This window comes from Carcharodon carcharias, chromosome 10 (genome assembly GCF_017639515.1).
Source record: "Carcharodon carcharias isolate sCarCar2 chromosome 10, sCarCar2.pri, whole genome shotgun sequence".
Taxonomy (NCBI): domain Eukaryota; kingdom Metazoa; phylum Chordata; class Chondrichthyes; order Lamniformes; family Lamnidae; genus Carcharodon; species Carcharodon carcharias.
This window is the reverse complement of record NC_054476.1, coordinates 102,348,439-102,373,857: the sequence shown is the minus strand read 5'-3', so window position 1 is coordinate 102,373,857 and position 25,419 is coordinate 102,348,439. Positions and strand designations below refer to the sequence as shown.

General features: G+C 50.2%; 1 protein-coding gene across 1 annotated transcript in view; it reads right to left on the bottom strand.

Moving 5' to 3' along the window:
• Window positions 1-5,158: 5,158 nt before the first annotated feature.
• LOC121282858 (ADP-ribosylation factor GTPase-activating protein 2-like) overlaps window positions 5,159-25,419 on the bottom strand; it is a 40,079-nt gene continuing 19,818 nt past the window's right edge. The window contains exons 3-10 of the mRNA XM_041196673.1: window positions 19,514-19,632; window positions 17,102-17,233; window positions 16,219-16,344; window positions 15,207-15,347; window positions 14,907-15,030; window positions 14,639-14,729; window positions 7,315-7,436; window positions 5,159-7,078 (exon numbers count right to left, since the gene is read on the bottom strand). Of these exons, the coding sequence (XP_041052607.1) occupies window positions 7,058-7,078; window positions 7,315-7,436; window positions 14,639-14,729; window positions 14,907-15,030; window positions 15,207-15,347; window positions 16,219-16,344; window positions 17,102-17,233; window positions 19,514-19,632 (876 nt within the window). The 3' untranslated portion in view covers window positions 5,159-7,057. The remainder of the gene's footprint in view (window positions 7,079-7,314; window positions 7,437-14,638; window positions 14,730-14,906; window positions 15,031-15,206; window positions 15,348-16,218; window positions 16,345-17,101; window positions 17,234-19,513; window positions 19,633-25,419) is intronic.

Below are 25,419 nucleotides of genomic sequence, written 5' to 3'. Positions count from 1 at the left end.
GTGTGCCCCTCGCCGACTGCACTCTACTCCCCTCTTGACATTGTGATCCGCGCCCCCTCTGACTGAGTGGCCCTCCTCGCTCCTCCGACAGTGCTCTGCTCCCCTCCCCCTCTGACAGCGCTCTGCTCCCCTCCCCCTCTGACCTCGCACCGTTCCCCTCCCCCTCTGACCTCGCACCGTTCCCCCCCTGACCTCGCACCGTGACCCTCCCTCCTCTGACCTAGCCCCTCTGACCTCGCACCGCTCCCCTCCCCCCTCTGACCTCGCACCACTCCCCTCCCCATCTGACCGCGTGCCCCTCCCCTCCCCTCCCCATCTGACCACGCGCCCCTTCCCGCCCCTCCCCTCCCACCACATGCCCCTCCCTCCCCCTGACCGCTCGCCCCTCCCTTCCCCTCTGACCGCGTGCCCCTTGCCTCCCCTCCCCCTCTGACCGCACGCCCCTCACCTCCCCTCCCCCCTGACCGCACGCCCCTCGCCTCCCCCTCTGACCGCACGCCCCTCACCTCCCCTCCCCCCTGACCGCACGCCCCTCGCCTCCCCCTCTGACTGCACGCCCCTCGCCTCCCCTCCCCCTCTGACCGCACGCCCCTCCCCTCCCCCCTGACCGCACGCCCCTCGCCTCCCCCTCTGACCGCACGCCCCTCACCTCCCCTCCCCCCTGACCGCACGCCCCTCGCCTCCCCCTCTGACTGCACGCCCCTCGCCTCCCCTCCCCCTCTGACCGCACGCCCCTCCCCTCCCCCCTGACCGCACGCCCCTCGCCTCCCCCTCTGACCGCACGCCCCTCACCTCCCCTCCCCCCTGACCGCACGCCCCTCGCCTCCCCCTCTGACTGCACGCCCCTCGCCTCCCCTCCCCCTCTGACCGCACGCCCCTTGCCTCCCCTCCCCCTCTGACTGCATGCCCCTCCCCTCCCCTCCCACCCGTGACTGCGTGCCACTCGCCTCCCTCCCTCTGACCGAGTGCCCCACCCCCTCTGACCTCATGCCCCTTCCTGGCCTCACTCCCGCCCGCTCCCCACCTCTCCTCCTGGCCTCGCTTCCGCCCCACCCTCTGACCTCGCACTGCTCCCATCCCCCTCTGACCTTGCGATGCACCCCTCCCCCTCTGACCTCACTCCATGCCCCTCCCCCTGACCTCGCTCTGCTCCCCTCCCCCTCTGACCTCGCTCCGCTCCCGTCCCCCTATGACCTCACTCCGCTCCCGTCCTCCTCTGACCTCGCTCTGCTCCCGCCCCCTCTGACCTCGCTCCGCTCCCCTCCACTCGCCTCCGACCACATGCCACTCCCCATCCCATCTGACTTCTCTCTGCTCCCCTGACCCCGTTCCCACCACCTCCCACTCTGACCTCGCTTCACTCCCATTCCACTGACCTTGCACCACACCCTCGGCCCTCGCTCCCCTCTCCCCTTTCTCTGCTCCTGCCCCCTAATCACGTGCCCCATCCCTTCCCCTCCACCTCTGACCGCGTGCCCCTCCCCACCCTCCCCCTCTGACTGCGTGTCCCCCCCCACCGCTCCCCCCTCTGACCGCGTGCCCTTCCCCACCTCTCCCACTCTGACCGTGCACCCCTCCCCGCCCCTCCCCCTCTGACCGCGTGCCCTTCCCCACCTCTCCCACTCTGACCGTGCACCCCTCCCCGCCCCTCCCCCTCTGACCGCGTGCCCTTCCCCACCTCTCCCACTCTGACCGCGCACCCATTCCCTCCCCCTCTGACCACATGCTCCTCCCCTCCCACCCCTGACTGCGTGCCCCTCGCCTCCCTCTGACCCTGTGCCCCACCCCCTCTGACCTTGTGCCCCTTCCTGGCTTCACTCCTGCCCGCTCCCCGCCTCTGCTCCTGGCCTTGCTTCTGCCCCACCCCCCCAACCTCGCTCCCACCCCCTCTGAGTGGTCCTCCTCTCCCGTCCCCACCAACAGTGCTCTACTCCCCTCCCCCTCTGACCTTGCTCCGCTCTCCTCCACCCTTTGACCTTGCACCACCCTGTCTGCCCTCTGACCGTGTGCCCCTCGCTGACTGCACTCTACTCCCCTCCTGACAATGTGATCCCCGCCCCCTCTGACTGAGTGGCCCTCCTCTCCCCTCCAACAGCGCTCTGCTCCCCTCCCCCTCTGACCTCGCACCGCTCCCATCTCCCCCGGCCTTGCTCCCGCCCGATTGCCCCGCCCTCCTGGCCTCACTCCCGCCCCTCCACCTCTGGCATCACTCCCGCACCCCCTCCCTCCTGGTCTCGCTCCCCCCAACCCCCCGGACTCACTCCCGCTCCCCAGTCCTCCACCTTTCCACCTCTGGCCTCACTCACACCTCACTCCCACCCCCCTCCCTCCTGGCATCGCCTCCTCTCCCCTCTCCAGCATCGTTCCTGCCCCCTCCCCCAGCCACACTCCTGCTCCCTCGCCCACCCTCCCACTCTGGCTTCGCTCCTCTCCTCTCCCTGTTTGACCTTGCACCACCCTGTCTGCCCTCTGACCGTGTGCCCCTCGCCGACTGCACTCTACTCCCCTCCTGACATTGTGATCCCCGCCCCCTCTGACTGAGTGGCCCTCCTCTCCCCTCCGACAGTGCTCTGCTCCCCTCCCCCTCTGACAGCGCTCTGCTCCCCTCCACTCCGACAGTGCTCCGCTCCCCTCCCCCTCTGACTCTGCACCACTCCCACTTCCCCTCTGCCCTCGCTCCCCTCTCCCCGCTCCTGCCCCCTAACCACAGGCCCCGTCCATCCCCCTCCCCCTCTGACTGCGCACCACTCCCCTCCTGACGTCGTTCCCATCCGCCTCCCCCTCTGGCCGCATGCCCCTCCCCTCTCCTCTGACCGCGCGCCCATTCCCTCCCCCTCTCATCGCGCTCCCCTCCCCCTCTCACCACGCGCCCCTCCCCTCCCTCCCCCTCTGACCGCATGCTGCTCCTCACCACTCACCCTCTGACCGCGCGTCTCTCCCCACTTCCCCCTCTGACCATGTGCCCCTCCCCACCTCTCCTCCACTGACCGCGCACCCATTCCCTCCCCCTCTGACCACATGCTCCTCCCCTCCCACCCCTGACTGCGTCCCCCTCACCTCCCTCCGACCGTGTGCCCCACCCCCTCTGACCTTGTGCCCCTTCCTGGCCTCACTCCTGCCCGCTCCCCGCCTCTCCTCCTGGCCTTGCTTCTGCCCCACCCCCCCAACCTCGCTCCCACCCCCTCTGAGTGGTCCTCCTCTCCCGTCCCCACCAACAGTGCTCTACTCCCCTCCCCCTCTGACCTTGCTCCGCTCTCCTCCACCCTCTGACCTTGCACCACCCTGTCTGCCCTCTGACCGTGTGCCCCTCGCTGACTGCACTCTACTCCCCTCTTGACAATGTGATCCCCGCCCCCTCTGACTGAGTGGCCCTCCTCTCCCCTCCAACAGCGCTCTGCTCCCCTCCCCCCTGACCTCCCACTGCTCCCATCCCCATCTGCCCTCGCTCCCCTCGCCCCTCACTCTGCCCTCGCTCCCCTCCCCCTCTGCCCTCGCTCCCCTCTGCCCTCGCTCCCCTCCCCCTCTGCCCTCGCTCCCCTCCCCCTCTGCCCTCGCTCCCCTCCCCCTCTGCCCTCACTCCCCTCCCCCTCTGCCCTCGCTCCCCTCCCCCTCTGCCCTCGCTCCCCTCCCCCTCTGCCCTCGCTCCCCTCCCCCTCTGCCCTCGCTCCCCTCTGCCCTCGCTCCCCTCCCCCTCTGCCCTCGCTCCCCTCCCCCTCTGCCCTCGCTCCCCTCTGCCCTCGCTCCCCTCCCCCTCTGCCCTCGCTCCCCTCTCCTGCCCCCTAACCATGTGCCCCGTCCGTCCGTTCCCCTCTGACTGTGCACCACTCCCCTCCTGACCTCGTTCCCACCCGCCTCCCCTCTGACCGCATGCCCCTTCCCTCACCCTCTGACCGCGCGCCCCTTCCCCACCCCTCCCCCTCTGACCGCGCGCCCCTTCCCCAACCCTCCCCTTCACCGCGTGCCCCACCCCTCCCCCTCTGACCGCGCGCCCCTTCCCCAACCCTCCCCTTCACCGCGTGCCCCACCCCTCCCCCTCTGACCGCGCGCCCCTTCCCCAACCCTCCCCTTCACCGCGTGCCCCACCTCTCCCCCTCTGACCGCGCGCCCATTCCCTCCCCTCCTCTCACCCCGCACCCCTCCCCCCTCACCGCACGCCCCTCTCCACCCCCTCTGACCGTGCACCCCTCCCTCCCCCTCTGACCGCGCGCTGCTCCCTCCCCTTGACCTAGCGCTGCTCCCCACCCCTCACCCTCTGAACGTGCGCCACTCCTCTCCCTCCCCCTCTGACCGCCACCCCTCCCCTCCCCCACTGACCATGCGCCCATTCCCTCTCCCTCTGACCACATGCTCCTCCCCTCCCACCCCTGACTGCGTGCCCCTCGCCTCTCTCCCTCTGACCTTGTGCCCCTTCCTGGCCTCACTCCCGCCCGCTACCCCGCCTCTCCTCCTGGCCTTGCTTCTGCCCCACCCCCCCGACCTCGCTCCCGCCCCCTCTGAGTGGCCCTCCTCTCCCGTCCCCACCAACAGTGCTCTACTCCCCTCCCCCCTGACCTCGCACCGCTCCCCCCCTCCTCTGACCTCACTCCGCTCCCCTCCCCCCTCTGACCTTGCACCACCCCGTCTCCCCTCTGACTGTGTGCCCCTCGCCGACTGCACTCTACTCCCCTCTTGACATTGTGATCCCCACCCCCTCTGACTGAGTAGCCCTCCGCTTCCCTCCGACAGTGCTCTGCTCCCCTGCCCCTCTGACAGCGCTCTGCTCCCCTCCCCCTCTGACCTCGCACCGTCCCCGTCCCCCTCTGACCTCGCACCGCCCCCTTTCCCCTCTGACCTCGCACCGCCCCCTTTCCCCTCTGACCTCGCACCGCTCCCCTCCCTCCTCTGACCTCGCACCGCTCCCCTCCCTCCTCTGACCTCGCACCGCTCCCCTCCCTCCTCTGACCTCGCACCGCTCCCCTCCCTCCTCTGACCTCGCACCGCTCCCCTCCCTCCTCTGACCTCGCACCGCTCCCCTCCCTCCTCTGACCTCGCACCGCTCCCCTCCCTCCTCTGACCTCGCACAGCTCCCCTCCCTCCTCTGACCTTGCACCGCTTCCCTCCCCCTCTGATCTTTCCCAGTCCCTGACCAGGAGGAACTGAATAAAGATGAACACAGTGGGAGTTTTGATACCGAGAGTGAGCTGCTGCCACACTCCCAGATCATCATTTATTCATTGTCAGCTTCACAAAATTTGAGAAAATGATTTTCAATAATGCAGGTTTTTGTCAGGTTCTGGTTAATGGGTTGGGAATATTGCAGTGAAATAATCTCTTGTTAGTTATTAGCTAAGAGAAGAGTGAGAGATCCAGAGAGACTGTGTCACTCATTGAACATCCCCCCACCAGCTCCCAGCTAATGTGAAAGAGGCAGACAGGTGGAGGTCTGACTCTCACCGTGTCCATCTGCTGATCTGGGCAAAGTCACCAGTTGCCTGTCTACACCGGAACTGAAAACTCCAGGGTTTGGAATTAATGCTCTCTGGCCAGCAGGGACCTGGGCAGTGGCTGGAGTTAGTTTAGGAAGTGCTGAGAGTTAAAGTCGATGGGGAAAGAGCCCAGGGTAAGCAGGGAAAACAAAAAACAACAATCCATAATACTGAAGGTCCCCAGCTGCAGTCAGCTTAGCCCTGCAGGGCTGGGGCAGAGCCTGGCAGAGGGGTTTGGTGCAATACAGTAATTGATCAGAGCAAGCTGCACATTATCCAACATTTTAACTTTCAAATCGCGTGTCCAATGATCAAAATAAATAAAACTGAGTAAACAACTGCATTAATTCTTGCAGCCTGACAGGCAAGCATGTAACAGTCAGACACACCAGTCAACAAACAGCAATCACACACACTGTGGAGAATGTTTGCTCCCTTACCTCAGTGATCACATTTTGAATATACCATCTCAGTGCACAAGCCAGCTGCTCCTGTGTGGAGCAGAGTTCCTGTCACCATCTGGCTTTTTCAATTCTCAAACTCCTGAATAACAGGACCGAAAAATAGTTTGGCAGAAATTTGGGTGAACAGTGTTGGCACTTACTCTAGTTCAAACCCTGGTTCCATATGCTAACAGTCCTCTGGCTTTCCCCTCATTCCCAATGGGAGTTAATAAGACTGGGACATAGCAATACGAACTAAATGCTGAAGTTCTCAAAGAATTGCAGCAACACAGAGGCCTGGGACTGTATGTACCGAAAGCATTGAAGGTATCGTGACAGGTTGAGAAGTTTGTTTAAAAAAAACTTACAGGATCCTTGGCTTTATTAAAAGAGAAGAAAACAAAGGAAGTTATATTAGATCTTTCAAAACACAGGTTAGGCCTCAGCTGCAGTGTTGTGGGCAATTCTGCGCATGAAAATTTAGGAAGGAGGTCAAGGCCTTGGAGAGGGTGCAGAGGAGATTTACTAGAATAGGACCAGGGGTGAGGGACTTCAGTTAATGTGAAGAGACTGCAGAAGCTGGAAATGTTCTCCTTAGAGAAAAGGTTAAGGAGAGATTTGATAGAGGTGTTCAAAATGATGATGTTTGCATATAAGGGCATTTGATAGAGGAAACAGGCAGAAACTGTTTCTCGTGAGATAAGAGTCAGTAACTGGAGCTTACAGATTTAAGGTGATTGGAGAAAGTATTTTCCTATTACACACAGTTGTGGATCTGGAATCAATGTTTCAGAAGGGAAATGGATAAATATGAGAAAAGGAGAAATTTTCAGGGCTCTGAGGAAAGGGCAGGAGAGTGAGGCTGAATTGGATAGCTTGAGCAAAGAGTTGCTAGAGGCAGGATGAGCTGACTGGCCTTGTTATGCTGTATAATTCTCGGGGTGCATGGACACAGGGTTAGATTCAGTCCTGCTAAGTCATAATCACTAGGTTGAGGACACAAACTGAGAGACCAACATCCCCACTTCAACTTCACTAATAAATTCAAACATTGCTTCAAGACCCACTCAAAACCTAATACTGATCTCTGGAAAAATCCAGGCGATGAATGCGTGCAGATCAGAATCATTCTTCGCATCAGCTCCAGTCTCAGTACGAGCCATAGTGATCCTGTCAAGGGTGAAAATCACAATGGTGAGAGATGCCAAGAGCTCGAGGCTTGATATCAGAGAGCGCGAAGAGGAGAAGGACGGGGCAGTACATGGGGAGGGGGAGGACGGGGCAGAGCGTGGGGTGTGGGGGGTGCATTCCAACTCTCAAGTCTTATTACACTGCTCTCAGCCCTCCTCCCCTTCCAGCTCCCACTCACCCTCCCCTGCCCAAAATGCCAGGAGCCTGTTCCTCACCTGAATACTGGTCATCACTCCGTTGGCGAGCACAGACAGCTTTCCTGCCATTGACTTCACCCCTTGTTTGAAGTGAGTCATATCAGGACCAGATGGGAGCACATTACTCATGGTGACACTATCTGGAAGAGAAATAACCCCTATTACAACATGGTGCTTTACAAAGCCAACACAAATATAATGGGCTAAATGGCCTTCTTCTCTGCTGTAACCATTCTGTGATAATGAGCTGATGGAGCATCCACAACCTTCAGGTGTAGAGAATTCCAAAGATTCACAACCATTTGAGTGAAGTAATATCTCCTCATCTCAGTCCTAAATGATCTTCCCCTTATCCTGAGACTGTGCCCGTGTGTTTTAGATCACTCAGATAGGGGAAATAATCTCTCAACCCTGCATAATCAAAGAGAACGCCTCTCATTTTTCTGAACTCTGGAGAATATAGGCTCAATTTACTCAGCCTCTCATCATAGGATAACCCCCACCCAATCCCAGGGACCAACCTAGTGAACCTTCGCTGTACCATCTTCGCTGCTCTTCTCTAAAAGACATTAGTGAACCAGGTGGGTTTTTACAATAATCAATGATAGTTTCATGGTCCCCATAACTGTGACCAGCTTTCTGAATTTACTGAATTCCATCAACTGTCGTGGTGGATTTGAACCCATGTCCCCAAGGCATTAGCCTCGGCCTCTGGATTACTAGTCCAGTGACATTACCACTACACCACATTCTCCCTCTATATGGAGACAAAACTGTACACAGTATTCCAGGTCCGGTATCAGCAAGCCCTGTACAACTGCAGCAAGAGTTCCTTATTCCTGTATGCCAAACCCCTTGCAATAAAGGCCAAAGTGCCATTTGCCTTTCTACTTGCTTGTTACACCTGCATGGTAACTTTGTGTCCCTTGTATGAGTACACCCAAGTCTCTTTTAACATCAATATTTTAAAAATATTCTGCTTTTCTATTCATAATACCAAAGTGAATAACTTCACACTTCCTCACATAACACTCCATCTGTCATCTTGTTCCCCACTCATTTAACTTTTCTATATCTCTTTGCAGCTCAGTGTATTTCCCACAGCTTACCTTCCCACCTAGCTTTATGTCATCAGCAAACTTAGATACATTACTCTCGGTCTCTTTGTCAAAGTCAATAACATAGATTGTAAATAGCTGAGACCCCAGCACTGATCCTTGCAGCACCCCACTATTCACTGCTTGCCAACTTGAAAATGCTCTATTTATCCCTACTCTCTGCTTTCTTTCTGTTAACCAATCCTCCCGTTGTTAATATGGCATTCCTAACTCCATGATCTTATCTGTTAATCTTTTGTGTTGCACCTTATCAAATACCTTTTGGAAATCCAAGTATGCTACAACTACTGGCTTTCCTTTACCTACCTTGCTAGTTATATCCTCAAAAACTCCAATAAATTTGTCAAACATAATTTCCTTTCAATAAACGATGTTGACTTTGATCATTCTATGATTCTGTTGAATGATGTTAGGCGAACCGTTTTCCCTCTCCCTCCTTTCTTGAATAGTGGTGTTATATTTGCTAACTTCCAATCTGCTTCAATTGTTCTATATTCTAGGGAATACTGGAAAATCCTAGCCAGCACATCTACTCTCTTTGCAACTATCTCTTTTAGAACCCGAAGGTGTAGGCCATCAAGTCTCAGGGATTTGTCAGATTTTAGAACTTACATTTCTCCAATACTTTACCTCTGCTGATAGTAATTGCCTTAACTTTCTTACTAATTAGACCCTAGGTTACCCTTTAATTCTGGAATGTAACTTGTGCCGTCTATCGTTAATATAGACACAAGATATTTGTTCAATGTGTCATGAACACAACTTTACAAGATGATTCTGTTTTGAAATGTTCGTTTAACTTAGTAAAACAGATAGTTCTGAAAGTGAAGGTGGGGGGGGGGCGGGGGGGAGTGAATTCCTGGTAAACACATCAGTTTGGAGACTTTGGGTTGCCACGGGGATGGGAGTTGAGAAAGGAGAATCATTAGCTTCCCGACTGAGGTGTTGTGTTGTAGTTTCCAGCAGCTCCAACAAAAACTCACAAAAGGCCGCAGCTGAGGCACAACAGAAGAGAATTGGAGTTCTCCCAGGAACAGGTCTTCTCTGTTCTGTAGAAAATGGTTGGGAGCAGAAGTGGGCAAAACAATGATTTGCAAAATAAGCAAATGTGATGGGAAGAAAAACTATCACACGAGTGGTTCGGGTCTGGAATGCACTGCCTGGAAATGTGGTGGAGGCAGGTTCAACCGAGGCATTCAAGAGGGCATTAGATGATTATTTAAATAGAAACAATGTGCAAGGATACGGGGAAAAGGCAGGAGAATGGCACTGAATCATTTGGAGAGCTGGTGCAGATAACGACGGGCTGAATAGCTGCCTTCTGTGTGGTAATAATTGTGATTTTGTAATTGAGATATTCCTGGCCAGTTTATTCTCATATTTTACCTTTTTCCCTTTGTATCAACTTTTTGTTGGTCATTTGTTGGTTCCTAAAACTCTCCAAATCATCAAGCTTACTCCTATTCTTTGCAACATTCTAAGCCTCTTCTAATCAAATAATATCCTTAAATTTCTCTGAACCCAGGGAAGATGGATCTTTCGCTAAGTTGGTTTTTCAGTGGAATGTATTTTTGTTGAACATTCTGAATTGTTTCTTTAAATGTTTCCCACAGTTTCCCAACATACCTTTTAGTCCATTTACCCAATCAACCGCAGCCAGCTTTTTTTCTCCATTCACGGGATATGGGCTTATCTGGCTGGACCAGCATTTATTGCCCATCCCTAGCTGCCTTTGGGAAGGCGTTGGTGAGCTGCCTTCTTGAACCGCTGCAGTGCATGTGGTGTAGGTACAGCCACAGTGCTGTTAGGAAGGGAGTTCCAGGATTTAGACCCAGCGACAGTGAAGGGACAGCGATATATTTCCAAGTCAGGATGGTGAGTGACTCGGAGGGGAATTCCAGGTGGTGGTGTTCCCATGTGTCCGCTGCCCTTGTCCTTCTAGATGGTAGTGATTGTGGGTTTGGAAGGTGCTGTCTAAGGAGTCTTGGTGAATTCCTGCAGTGCATCTTGTAGATGGTATATACTGCTGCCATTGTGCATCGGTGGTGGAGGGAGTGAACGTTTGTGGATATGGTGCCAATCAAGCAGGGCTGCTTTGTCCTGGACGGCATCGAGCTTGAGCGTTGTGGGAGTTGCACTCATCCAGGCAAGTGGAAACTATTCCAACACGGACCTGACTTGTGCCTTGTAGATGGCGGACAGGCTTTGGGGAGTCAGGTCAGTTATTCGTCCCAGGATTCCTAGTCTCTGACCTGTTCTTGTAGCCACAGTATTTATGTGGCTGGTCCAGTTCAGTTTCTGGTCAATGGTTACCCCCAGGGTGTTGATAGTGGGGGATTCAGTGATGGTAATGCCACTGAATGCCATGGGGCGATGGTTAGATTCTCTCCTGTTGGAAATGGTCATTGCCTGGCACTTGTGTGGCGTGAATGTTACTTGCCACTTGTCAGCCAAGCCTGGATATTATCCAGGTCTTGCTGCATTTGGACATGGACTGCTTCAGTATGAAGAGTCACGAATGGTGCTGAACATGTCATCAGTGAACATTCCCAATTTTGATCTTATGATGGAGGGAAGGTCATTGATGAAGTAGCTGAAGATGGTTGGGCCTCAGACACTACCCTAAGGAACTCCAGCAGTGATGTCCTGGGACTGAGTTGATTGACCTCCAACAACTACAACTATCTTCCTTTGTGCCAGGTATGAAACCAACCAGTGGAGAGTTTTCCCCATTTCTCAGTAACTCCAGTTTTACTAGGGCTCCTTGATGCCACACTCGGTCAAATGTGGCCTTGTTGTCAAAGGCAGTGACTCTCACCCCACCTTGGGAGTTCAGCTCTTTTGTCCATGTTTGAACCAAGGCTGTAATGAGGTCAGGAGCTGAGTGGCTCTGATGGAACCTAAACTGAGCGTCAGTGAGCGGGTTATTGCTAAGCAAGTGGTGTTTGATAGCACTGTTGATGACCACTTCCATCCCTTTACTGATGATCGAGAGTAGACTGATGGGACGGTAATTGGCTGGGTTGGATTTGTCCTGCTTTTTGTGTACAGGACATTACCTGGGCAATTTTCCACATAGCCGGGTAGATGCCAGTGTTGTAGCTGTACTGGAATAGCTTGGTTAGGGGTGTGTCAAGTTCTGGAGCACAAGTCTTCAGTACTATTGCTGGAATATTGTCAGGTTCCATAGCCTTTGAACTATCCAGTGCCTTCAGCCGTTTCCTGATTATCAGGTGCAGTGAATTGAATTGGTTGAAGTTCCTTTCCCACTAATTTCCTGTCGTCTTTTGTAGCCTTCCTCTTTTACCATTCCGTTCGTCTTTCCAAAATGTTGTGTACTCTGGTTATCTATTTCCCAACCTTCGTCACCTTATAACAATGTTTCTGCTATGGCGATTAGATCCAAACCAAATTTAAAAATATAAAATTGATCTTATTTGTGCCACTAGTTCATCCATCTTATTGTGAATTATTCTCGCATTCAGATAAGGAGCCTTTAATTTTTTTTTTTATTACTATTCCCTGCATGGACCTTATTCACTGATTCACAATTACTGTGCAACTCTCTGCCTCTTCCTGTCTCACTCTGCTTATCTTTACCCACGACACTATGCTGTTCTGTTCCCTTGGCTCTTATCTTGGGTTTCTAAATCTCCCTTCACCCGGAATCTCTCTCCCTCTGACTACAGCCCTAGGTACACGATTTCTCAGGGCACTGGGCCCAGCCCAGTTTAAGTACAGCCCGTTCCAATGGTGCTGTTTCTTTTTTTCTGAGTACTGATGCCAGTGCCCCATGAATTGAAACCCCTTTTCTTCCACACCACTCTTTGGGCCACATATCTGATTCTCTAATCTGCTTGACCCTATGCCAATAGGCACATGGGTCAGGTAACAATCCAGAAATGAATACCTTTGAAGATCTGGATTTTAATTTGGATCCTAATTCCTCAAACTCTCTCAGTGGAACATCATTCCTATTTCCACCTATGTTGTTGATTCTCATGTGAACCACAACAACTGGATCCTTCCCCTCCTATTCCAATTGTGTCTCCAGCCCCATGATGTCATCCTTAACCCTGTCACTGGACAGGCCACACCACCTTCGGGACTCCCAATCACAGCTGCGAAGAACAGCATCTATCCCCCTTACTATAGTGTTCCCTATCACTACCACATTCCTCTCTGCTCCCCCCACTTGAATGGCATCCTGTAACTTTGTGCCAATGTCAGTTTGCTTATCCACCCTGCAGTCCTTTTCCTTATCCACACAGGTAGAAAGTTCTTGTAGCTGTTAGTCAAAGTCAAGAGCTGAGGCTCTTCCATCACTACCTGCTGAATCCCCATACCTGCCTGGCTCGCAGTAACCCTCTCGTCCCTGACCATTTACCAACTCTGAGGTTGTATCTAATCCTTGCCTCCTGGAACAGTGTTGAGGTAACTCTCCCCCAACCTGACACCCGGCAATGTCAACAGCTCAGACCCCAGCTCAGCAACATCTTACAGTTATGTTTTCCTCCTAGTTGCAGTCTCCTCCACAAGTGGAAATATCTCTAGGTTTACCCAAATAAACCCTCTGAAAAGACTCCTCAAACTTCTCTTACTCTCAGGCAATTTGATGTAAAGGTGATGTATCCTGCCTCTTAGCTCTGTCAGGTAACAAATAGGACATAAGCACACAGTCTAAGTTGACACAATTGTGCTGTACTGAGGGATTCTAAGATGCTGTCTTCCAGATAAAAGAGATTCATTCCAGGTTCTATCAGTTGCGGTGGATGGTTAGCTTGTCATGGAATCATTTTAAAAAATACAGCGACTTACTCATCCCTGACTTCACACGTAAGGCCAATTATCCTCCTTCCATCAAAACCAGCATACAGTACAGCCAGACTGGTCCTGAACTGTGGGGCCTCACTCCTGTTCTATGCTTTGCAAACCCTAGCTCATCAACCCCAACTCCCTCTCCAATTACAGACTCCACCTGACGCATCTTTCCACAGCCGGTAATCTCTTTCTCGAGCAGAGTCTCCACTCATTCAAATGTCTCTTAGCACAACCACTGTAGGCTCTGCCATGGACTCTACTCACCTTTTAAATTCCCTCCCATATACCAAGAGTGAAAATAATATATAAGCTCTTGCTAATCTCTGACAGGAATTGTCTCCTGAACAGCCCTGGACCACAGCCCTTCCCAGGAAATCAGCTCACTCTTCTGCAGCTCAAGAGACACCCTGTCCTCTACACTATTCCATTACCTTGCACTGTACTGTCTCTGGAACCCCTGGTCTAATTCCTAGTCAAAGATCTACCCAGCTCCTCTTTAAAGAATTTAATTATCTCGGTATTTAGCTAGCTGAGGCCCAGCATGCCCTGTTCTAGCCTTGGCCTGCTCCACTTTCACCTGCTTCCACTGGTGATCCTCTGAAGACACAACATTAGCTTCACATCTACACAAATGACACTGTCCTCTCTCCGCTCTTGCACTCTACTGTGTTACCAAAGGCTTGTTGAACACACAGATAAGCCTCAATTTCCTTCAGTGTACATTCCAAAGATCAAATGCATCAATTTTATACTGACCACTATCCCCATCCACAAGCCACTTGCCATCCCTAGCCGTCCCCACCCTGGCCACTGCCTGGAGTTGAATCAGGCTGCTCGCAACCTTTGTGACAGATGAGCTTCTGACCACATATTTGTTCTGTCACTAAGACCGCCTACTCCCACCTTATCCCCTCTCTCAACCCCCACCTCGAGCTGATGTGAAACCCTCAACCAGGTCTTGGTTACCTCGAGATGCCTCTAGTGCAACACACTTCCTTTCGCCCTCTCACATTCTACCCACCATAAACTTGAATTCCAAAATTCTGCTACCTGTGTCCTAACTCATACCAATTCCCATTCTCAAACACCCCTGTACTGATTGCCCTACACTGGCTCCTGGTCTGGCGATGCCTCTATTTTAAAATTCCAATCATTCTTGCCATTTCCAACCCTAAACCCTGCCTGCCCACCCCTTCAATCCTCTCATTCTGGCCTCTTGTGCTCCTTCACTACATCTGTCACATCACTGGTGGCCTCCAGGCTCAATTCCTGGACCTCCCTTCCTTATAACCCAGCTCTGGGACCAAGCTTGAAGCCTCTGCTTTCCTTCAATCTCCAACAGGCATCGAGACATGTGCTTTAGTAGTAAGCTGGCTTGCTGCTGGTTTCAAATGGACACTCACCTGCTGAGTTTGCTCTGCCGTCACCAAAGAGATCAGAGGAGCTGATGGAGGAGTTTCTGGACAAACGATCCAGCCGAGCCCTCGCCTCATACTGAGACATGGCGGGGGTGGAAAAGAGAGCAGAGGTCAGGTGGTAACAAATTAAAGACTACAACAAGCAATCAGGATGCGAAGGTTTCAGGAAGCCTTCATATGTTAATGCCTCATGGATGGCCCATTCCCTCCCACCTTATCCTAGAGAGCTGTAGCAGCCATACCCAGCACTAACCTCCGTCCAATTCTCTCTCCCAAAGAACATGTCTGAAGAAATGGCCTTGGCGTTGGCAAATTTCTGCCGAGCTTCCTTTGATTCGGGAGGAACAACGCTGTCTAGTTTCCGTCGACTTGCTGGCCTGTAACCCAAAAGGCAACCAGAGAATTTGAGATTGGGCAGCATTCAAAGAAAACACACACGGAGGTGGGGGGAGAGAGGAGGGCTACACAGGACACTGGAATAACCAAGTGCACAGGCACACTCAGGGATTGGCAAGGGTTACAGAATTCTGGGAAAAGGAGTAAGAAAGCTGACCGCTCAGTTGCTGGCTGACTGCTGGAGATGCTGACATCCACCTCTTTGGGCTGCTCCCTCTCTAGTGTCAAGCGGTGTCCACTATCAATCTGCCAGTGTGAGCCAAAGCCCTCACCCACTGCAAAGGGGTTATCTCTGTACCTGTGGACAACACACAACAGAGTCAGCGCTCAGCTCGGAGTGTCCATCGACTCTACCTCTTACACAGGGCCCATGGCAGCATACTGGAACCAGATTCCCACCAGGACAAGTTGGAAAATCTGAGAATATGTGGTCCAGCACAGACGAAATTAACCATGATTATCATAAAAACCCAGCTGAAGGGGAATCTCCTTCCTTACCCAGTCTTGACAAACCCACCACCCAACTGATCCTCTCTCTGACAGACTCTCCCCTCAGTCCCATCCCTTCTCCTCACAGTATATAATGGGAAAATTGTGCAGTGTTGTACTGGCAGCATATATAGGAACATTATAGATCACGTTGTGTACAGACAGTATATTTGGGAACAGTATGGATCACAGGGTGTTGCACTGACAGTATAAATGGGAACATTATAGATCACAGGGTGTTGCACTGACAGTACGTATAGGAACATTATAGATCACAAGTTGTTGCATTGATTGTATATAGAACACTGTTGCACTGACAATATATAGGGGAACAGTATGGATCACAGGGTGTTGTACTGACAGCATATATGGGAACAGTATACATCACAGGTTGTTGCACTGGCGGTACGTATGTTAATATTATAGATGACAGGGTGTTGCATTGATGGTATATATGGAAACAGTATAGATCACAGGGTGCTGCACTGAGTATATATGGGAACAGTATAGACCACAGGGCGTTGCACTGACAGTATATATGGGAACAGTATAGATCACAGGTTGTTGCACTAACAGTATATATGGGAACAGTATACAGCACAGGGTGTTGCACTGACAGTATGAACTGAAATTTTTTGCGTATTCTGCAACTGATGAAGACATGAATAAACAGGACGTACATTGGTGGCCCAGAGGCAAACGTGGCTTCCTCCAACATGTCGAACTTTGAACGGGATGATTTGGCTAACACCGGGTTTTCCTGTTCGATGGTTTGCATCTCAGTGAGGACTGAGTGGGATACTGGGCTGGGAAAAGAAGGAAAGATAGGCTGATCTTTGGAATGAGTCAAATCTTGTGATGCTAGCTAAGTAGGCTCTACAACCCAATGACCAGTGGATCATATAAACAGCACATTCCATCAGCTGTTCACAACAGGCTGCATACTGATCGTGATCAACCAGCCCATGTTTGCAAAACTCAGAACATAATGTCTAACATTAGATGTGATTCCAAATTGAACAGCACTTGCTGAACAATCCCAAGTGTGCTAAGAATTACACTGACAATCAATTCAAAGCTTGGGTAATACCTGTTCCCTGGTGCACTCTCCATGGCAACACAACCAGAAACCCCTCACACACCCTGGTAAAGGCCCATTCCCCCCCTCACATTCCCTGGTAAAAGCCCATTCTCCCCCCCATCCCGCCTCACTCCCCGGTAAAGGCCCGTTTCCCCCCCCACCACCCTCTCACCCAATCCCTGGTAAAGGCCCATTCCACCTGCCGCCCCCCCAGTGAAGGCCCATTTCTTCCTCTCACTCCTCGGTAAAGCCCCATTGCCACCTGAAACCCCCTGGTGATGGCCCATTCCCCCCAACCCCCACACATCCTGGTAAAGGCCCATTTCCCCCCATGCCCACCCCCTCCCTGGTAAAGACCCATTCCACCCACACCCCCACCCTTCCACTCCCTGGTAAAGGCTTGTTCTCCCTGTCTCTCCTTGGTAAAGGCCCAGTCTCCCCCGCTCTTCCTCTCTCCCACAGATAAAGGCCCAATCCTGTACCCTCTGCCACCCAGGCCCATTCCAAGTCGCTCCGCCTGCTGTCGTTTCTGTCCCTCCAGTTTCTGCAGCCTCTTTTCCTCCATTTTGTGATCGATCTGAAGCTCTTGGTAGGCCAGGCGCATGGAGGTGACACTGGGTAAGAATTGAGAATGAGAGAGATCAGCAGTGACAAAATAATGCAAAGTTGGGGAGTGACAGTCAGTCAAGCAACATCTCTCCACAGTGAGGCAAACATTAAAAAGTACTGCACGACTTCAGCTGAAATGTAACATGTATAGACATTTACAGGCAGCGAACTGGAGATGTCTCTGAGTATTGTGTCCAATTCTGGGCACCACACCCTAGGGAGGATGTCAAGGCCTTGGAGTGGTGCTCAAGAGATTTACTAGAATGATACTGGAGTTGAGGAACTTTAGTAACATGGAATGATTGGAGAAAATGAGACTGTTTTACTTGGAGAAGAAAAGGTTGAGATGAAATTTGATAGAGGTATTCAAAATCATGAAGGCTCTGGACAGAGTAGATAGGGAGAAACTGTTCCCATTGGTGGAAGGATCGAGAACAAGAGGGCACAGATTTAAGGTAATTGGCAAAAGCAGCAATGGAGACCCAAGGAAAACCTTTTTTGCACAGCAAGTGGTTAGGATCTAGAATGTACTGCCTGCAAGTGTGATGTAGACAGAGTCAATCGAGTGGTTAGGATCTGGAACGCACTGTCTGAGAGTATGGTGGAGACAGGGTCAATCGAGTGGTTAGGAACTGGAATGCACTGTCTAACAGCGTGGTGGAGACAGGGTCAATCGAGCGGTTAGGATCTGGAATGCACTGTCTGAGAGTGTGGTGGAGACAGTGAATCGAGTGGTTAGGATCTGGAACGCACTTCCTGAGAGTGTGGTGGAGACAGGGTCAATCCTGGCTTTCAGAACAGAATTGGATCATTATCCCAAAAAGAAAAATGTGCAAGGCTACCAGGAGAAGGTGGGGAGTGGGACCAGGTGAATCACTCCTACAGAGAGCTGGCACAGACATGATGGGCCAAATGGCCTTTTTCTTTGATTCAATTAGAGACTGGGAAAGCTAGGATGGCTCTCCTTCGAGGTGTTCAAAATGATGAAGGATTTATTCGAGTGAAAAAGGAGAAACTGTTTCCAGTGGCAAACAGGTTGAACATGAATTTAAGGTGACTGGTTTTATGATTGTATGAAGCATTTCACAAGCTGATCCTAGCATCTCTCTTGTGTCCCCAGTGAAGGGCACTGACCCCTCTGGGGAAGACAGTTAGTGTGACTGGAAATGAGGCTAACAACACAAACAACCAATTAGAAAAGTTCTAATGAAAGGTCCTGACCTGGAATGTTAACTCTGACCTAGCTCTCCCGGTCTCTGGATCGTTGGACCTTGCAGAAGTCCTGACTTACTGACCTCCAAGGCAATTAACTAGGAAATTTGAACTTCCGATGGGCAATTCCCCTGCTCCCTGGGACCCTCTACGAATGTCTCCAACTCTGAGCTAGAGTCTGGGACTTTGGACAGTTCCGACATACCTACCCAGGAAATGTCAGACAGAAAAATCCTAGTTTAACTCCTGGCTAACTACAGAACTGACCCCGTCAATCATTCACACTGATTGCTGACTCCCCCAACTGCCGGACTAAACCCCAACACCACACCCCACCACAACTCCCCGATTAGACTTCCCAACCACGCTAACTCTCGATCCTCCCTACCCACCCAGACTAACCCCCCACCATCTAACTACCTTTTGACCCTACCTGACTGGCCCCCAACCTGACCAACTCTCTCAACCAAATTCAATTATCCCCCAAAACCACCTGCAACCTTCCCTATCTACCCACTCAAACACCCTACCCATTCACTCACCCATTCACTAACATTAACTCTGGACATTTGAACTGACTTTATGGCAGCTAGTGCTGTAAAGGGGGGGTGGGTCCAGTCTTCCCCCTGACGTTACTCCGCTGCGATACTGAATTCTCTGATGGACTGTACATCCACACTTCTGGAGAAGCCAGGCTCAGAAGAACCAGCCAAAAATGCTGAGCTGCATTGGGGCACAGAAAAGTACAGTCGGAGTGGCAATCCAACAGCATTTGCCACTCCGCGGAAGATCCCATTCTGTTTCTCTACACAGGCCTGCCAGGCCTGCTGAGAATTTCTGTTTTCAGCTTTCTGTTTTTATTTCAGTTAGGAAAGGTGTTGGAAATTGGACTGGGGGGATGAGATGTTGAAGCTGGGAGTGCATAGGAGAGTGAAAAATTCACTCCAAATTCACTCTTGTTGGTTATCATGATCTTTCCTATTCCATGTTCTCACACCCTAAAAATGCTCGATTTAGAGGCTTCCCTAAAATATTAAGAAACCCGTTTGTCCTCGGGGCCCGGGGATACTCACATTGACTCCTCTGCCTCTTTCCTGGCCTCAGCCACCTGCTGCTCCATCACTTTCTCCGCCACCTGTGCCTGTCGCTCGATCTCACCGAAGCTCTGGCTGCTGACCTTCTGAGCACCCAGCTGGAAGAAGAACAGAACACGGGCTCAAGACTGGATGGTCTGTGCACGATGTGGGCTTAATCAAACTGGAGGATGCTAGACAGTGGTGTTCTCCTAAGGTCAGTACTAGGACCACTGTTTTTTTTATATATATATAAATAACTCAGATATTGGAATACAGAGAAAATTTCCCAAATTTACTGATGATACAAAGATACGGGTAAGGCAGACATGGTGAGGAGAATACCAGTCAATTGCAGCAGCAGACAGACAAGCTGGCAGAATAGGCAGATAAGTGGCAGATGGACTTTAATACAGAGAAGTGTGACGTGATGCATTTTGGCAGAAAGGATAGGGAGAGGCAATACATACGAATTAGGAACAAGAGCAGCCACTCGGCCCCTCGAGCCTGCTCCGCCATTCAATAAGATTATGGCTGATCTGAATGTAACCTCAATTCCACTTTCCCACCTACCCCCAATAACCTTTCACCGCCTTGCTTATCAAGAATCTGTCTAGCTCTGCATTAAAAATATTCAAAGATTCTTCTTCCAATACGTTTTGAGGAAGAGAGTTCCAAAGACTCACAACACTGAGAGAAAACATTTTTCCTCATCCCTGTATTAAATGAGTGACCCCTTATGTTTAAACAGTGACCCCCTAGTTCTAGATTCTCCCACAAGAAATATCCCCTCCACATCCACCCTGTCAAGATCCCTCAGCTTTTGATCAAGTCACTTCTTACTCTTCTAAACTCCAGTGGATATGTCTAACCTGTCCAGCCTTTCATCATAAGAGAACCCACCCATTCCAGGTGTTTATCTGGTAAACCTTGCCTGACCTGCTTCTAACGTACTTACATCCTTCCTTAAATAAGGTGACCAATACTGTACACAGTAAACTAGATAAAAACAAAAAACTGCGGATGCTGGAAATCCAAAACAAAAACAGAATTACCTGGAAAAACTCAGCGGGTCTGGCAGCATCGGCGGAGAAGAAAAAAGTTGACGTTTCGAGTCCTCATGACCCTTCAACAGAACGGTTCTGTTGAAGGATCATGAGGACTCGAAACGTCAACTCTTTTCTTCTCCGCCGATGCTGCCAGACCCGCTGAGTTTTTCCAGGTAATTCTGTTTTTGTACAGTATTCTAGATGTGGTCTCTTATGCCTAGTATAATTGAAGCATAATCTCCCTACTTTTGTGTTCAATTCCTCTCACAATAAATGATAACATTCTATTTCCTTTCCTAATTACTTCCTCTGCCTGCATACTAACCTTTTGTGATTCATGCACTTGGACACCCAAATCCCTCTGCATCTCAGAGCTCTGCAATTTCTCTCCATTTAGATAATATACTTTATTTTTATTCTTCCTGCCAAAATGGACAATTTTACATTTGCCCACATTATACTCCATTTGCCAGATATTTGCCCACTCACTTAACCTATCTTTGTGTCATCAGCAAATTTAGCAATCATACCTTTGGTCCCTTCATCCAAATCATTTATATAAATTGTAAAAAGTTGAGGCCCCAGCGCTGATCCCTGTGGCACACCACTCATCACATCCTGCCAACTAGGAAATGACCCATTTATGTCTATCTCTGCTTGTTAGCTAGCCAATCTTTTTCCATGCCAATATGTTACCCCCTACACCATCAGCTTTTATTTTCTGCAATAACCTTTGATGTGGCACTTTATCAAATGCCTTCTGGAAATCCAAGTACAGTACTGGTTCCCCCTTAACCACAGCACGTGGTAATTACTCAAAGGGTTCCAATAAATAGGTGAAACATAATTTTCCTAATCCCGCCAGACTAAATGGCACAGTTCAAAAGACTGTGCAGGAACAGAGAGACTTGGTTTTCTTTATATTTATTCTATCATGGGATGTGGGCGTTGCTGACTAGGCCAGCATTTATTGCCCATTTCTAATTGCCTTTGAGAAGGCGGTGATGAGCTACCTTTGTGAACCACTGCAGCCCATGTGGTACGATTTTTCAGTAGTGGTTTGATACAACTGGGGTCTTGCTAGGCCACATTGGAGAGCACGGGAGGGGGAGCAGGAATTCAGACAGAGAGAGAGCGAGCCCATAAAACAGTAGGAGTTCGGAGAGAGGGAGCCAAGAGTTTACAGATAAAATCTAAAAAAGTGACATCACAGAAGTCCCGTAAGTTGACTGGTTAGTGAGTGTCGGCACAGAGACGACGATTGGTTAGTGACAGTTGAGTTATTATATTCTATCATACTGTAGTAAACACTTTATATAAAATCTAAGCTACGTCATTGCAGCTTGGCCATGTGCAACCTGCATCCTCCAGGATGTGGCAAGTCTTGTAGGCATAAAGCTGCAGACATAGTCATCAAGGGTGCAAGTGTCACCAGCTGCAGAAACTTGAGCGCTGGGTTGCGGAACTCGAGCAGCGGCTGGAGTCACTGTGGTGCATCCGCAAGGCTGAGGATTACATGGATAGCATGTTTAGAGAGGTGGTCATACCACAGCTAAGAAGTACACAGGCAGGGAGGGAATGAGTGACCACCAGAGTATCTAAGAGAAACAGGCAGGTTGTGCAGGAATCCTGAGGCTCTCGCTCTCTAACTACTTTTCCATTTTGCATACTGGTGAGCGAGATGGTTCCTCAGAGGACTGTAGCAAGAGCCAAGTCTTTGGCACCACAGGCAGCTCAGCTGCACAGGATGGGGAGGAGGAAGAGTGGAAGTGCTACAGTAGTATGGGATTCAATAGTTAGGGGAGCAGACAAACATTTCTGTGGCGATAAACATGACTCCAGGATGGTATGTTGCCTCCCTGGTACCAGGGCCAAGGTTGTCACAGAGCAGCTGCAAGACGTTCCTGTGTGGAAGTGAACAGTCAGAGGTAGTGGTCCACACTGGGACCAATAACGTAGGTAGGAAAAGGGATGAGGTCCTGAAAATAGATTTTAGGGAATTAAAAAGCAGGACCTCAAGAGCAGTAATCTCAAGATTATTCCCAGTACTACGTGCTAGTAAGCATATGATTAGGAAGATCGAACAGTTCAACATGTGGCTGGAAAAATGGAGTTGGAGGGAGGGCTTCAGATTTCTGGCACATTGGGATCGGTTCTAGAGCAGGTGGGACCTGTACAAGAAGGACAGGTTACACCTTAACAGGACTGGGACTAGTGTCCTCACAGGGAGGTTTGCTAGTGCTGTTGGGTGGGTTTAAACTAGATTGGCCGGGGGATGGGAACCTGGGGGGAAATTCAGAGTGCAGAGGAGAAAAACTGGCAGTGGAAAGTAGTGAAGTATTAACTGATAAGGAGGATATATCAAAGAGTAGTATCAAGGTAAACAGAATACTTGGAGAGTTTGATAGAACTAGAGAAGGCAACAATAAGTCATTGGAGGTGGTCAGAGTAAGGAGGAAAGTGAAAAAAAGCCTAAATCACATACATAATATGCATGTATGTGAATTCACGGAGTGTGGTTAATAAGATCTTCACTGGTTGACAAATGGAATTATGATATTATTGCTATAACAGAGACCCGGCTCAAAGAAGGACAATGAGATGGGAGTAATTAACAATCTCATAGTGAAGACGTCACGAGATAGCAGTGACCACAATATGATTGAATTTTACTTTTAGTTTGAGGGAGAGAGGAGTGGGTCCGAAACTGTTTTTAAAGTTCAATAAGGCCAATTATGAGGGCATGAAAGCAGAACTGGCTAAAGTGAATTGGCAAATTAGGTTTAGGGATAGGTCAATAGAGATGCAACGGCTAACATTTAAGGCGATATTTCAAAATGCACAGAATAGATACATTCCAACAAGTAAGCAAAAGTCCAAGGGAAGAACACACCATCTGTGGTTAACTAGAAAGTTTAAATATGGTATCAAATTTAAAGAAAAAGTATATAACTGTGCAAAGATAGGTCGAAGGTCAGAAGATTGGACAGAATATAAGGAACAACAAAGAATGACTAAAAGACTGATAAAGAGAGAAAAATTAGAGTATGAGAGAAAGCTAGCCAGAAATGTAAAAACAGATGTTTTAATAAATCCTTAAAATAGAAAGTAGTTAACAAAGTAGTGTGAAAGTCAATCTTGAGAATTGATAATGGAAAACAAGGAGATAGCAGATGAATTGATCAGGTATTTTGCATCAGTTTTCACTATAGAGGATACAAGTAACATCCCACAAGCAGCTATAAACAAGGAAGGAACTCAGGAAAATTACAATCACCAGAGAAGTGGTACTGAGTAAATTGATGGAGCTGTGGGGTGACAAGATCCTGAGTCCTCATGGAATTCAACCTAGGGTCTTTAAATATGTGTCTGGTGAGACAGATGATGCATTGGTTTTAATTTTCCAAAACTCCCTAGCTTCGGGGAAGATTAGAAGATAGCAAATGTATTATTCAAAAAGGGAGGGAGACAGAAAGTGAGAAGCTCCAGGTCATCTATCGTAGGGAAAATGTTAGAAGCCACTATTAAAGAATAATGGTAGAGCACCTGGATAAGCTCAAGGTCATCAGGCAGAGTCAACATGGTTTTGTGAAAGTGAAATCGTGCTTAACCAACTTATTGGAGCTCTTTGAGGAAGTAACGTGTACTGTGAATAAAGGGAAACCGGTGGATATACTGTACTTAGATTTCCAGAAAGCATGTGGTAAAGTGCCACATCAAAGCTTTTCTTTTTATTCATTCATGCGGAATGAACGAATGGCCAGCGTTTATTACCCATACCTAGTTGCCCTAGTTCAGAGGGCAAGAGTTAACCACATTGCTGAGAGTCTGGAGTCACACGTAGGCCAGACCAGGTAAGATTTCCTTCCCTAAAGGACATTAGTGAACCAGATGGGTTTTTACAACAATCGACAACGGTTTCAAGGTCATCATTAGAATTTTCATTCCAGATTTTTAATGAATTCAAATTCCACCATCTGCTATGGCGGGATTTGAACTCAGGTCCCCAGGGCATTACCCTGGGTCTCTGGGTTACTGGTCCAGTGACAATACCACTACACCATCACCTCCCACTATTGCGGAAAGTAAAAGCTCATAGTATAGTATAATATATTGGTACCAATGATATAGGTAGAAAGAGGGATAAGGTCATGCAAGCAGGATTTAGGGAGCTAGGAAACAGATTAAAAAACAGGACCTCAAAGATAGCAATCTCTGGATTACTTCCAATGCCATGCGCTAGTGAGTATAGAAATAGGTTAGCCCAGATGAATGTGTGGCTGGGGAGATGGTGCAGGTGGGAGGGCTTTAGATTTCTGGGACACTGGGGCCATTGGGACCTGTAAAAGGCAGACGGGTTGCACCTGAACCGGAATGGGACCAACACCCTTGCAGGGAGGTGTGCTCGTGCTGTTGGAGAGGGCTGAAACTAACTTGGCAGGGGGAAGGGATCCTGAGAGGAGGTTCAACAGGGAGAGATGCACAGCCAAAATCAGAAGTGAAAGCAAGTGAGTTTGGAAGGCTTAGAAATTATAGGCCAGTTAAGGCACAAGGGAACTTGGCAAGGTTGGATGGTATTTATTTTAATGCAAGGAGTCTGACGAATAAGGCAGATGAGTTGAGGGCACAAACTAACACATGGAAGTATGATGTAATTGCTGTCACAGAGACATGGTTAAGAGAGGGGCAGGATTGGCAGCTCAATATTCCAGCATATAGGGTCTTCAGGCGAGACAGGGAGGGTGGTAAAAGAGGAGGGGGTATCACAATATTGATCAAGGAGTCAACTACAGCAGTAAGGAGGGATGACATCATAGGAGGCTTCTCAAATGAAGCCATATGGGTAGAACTGAAAAA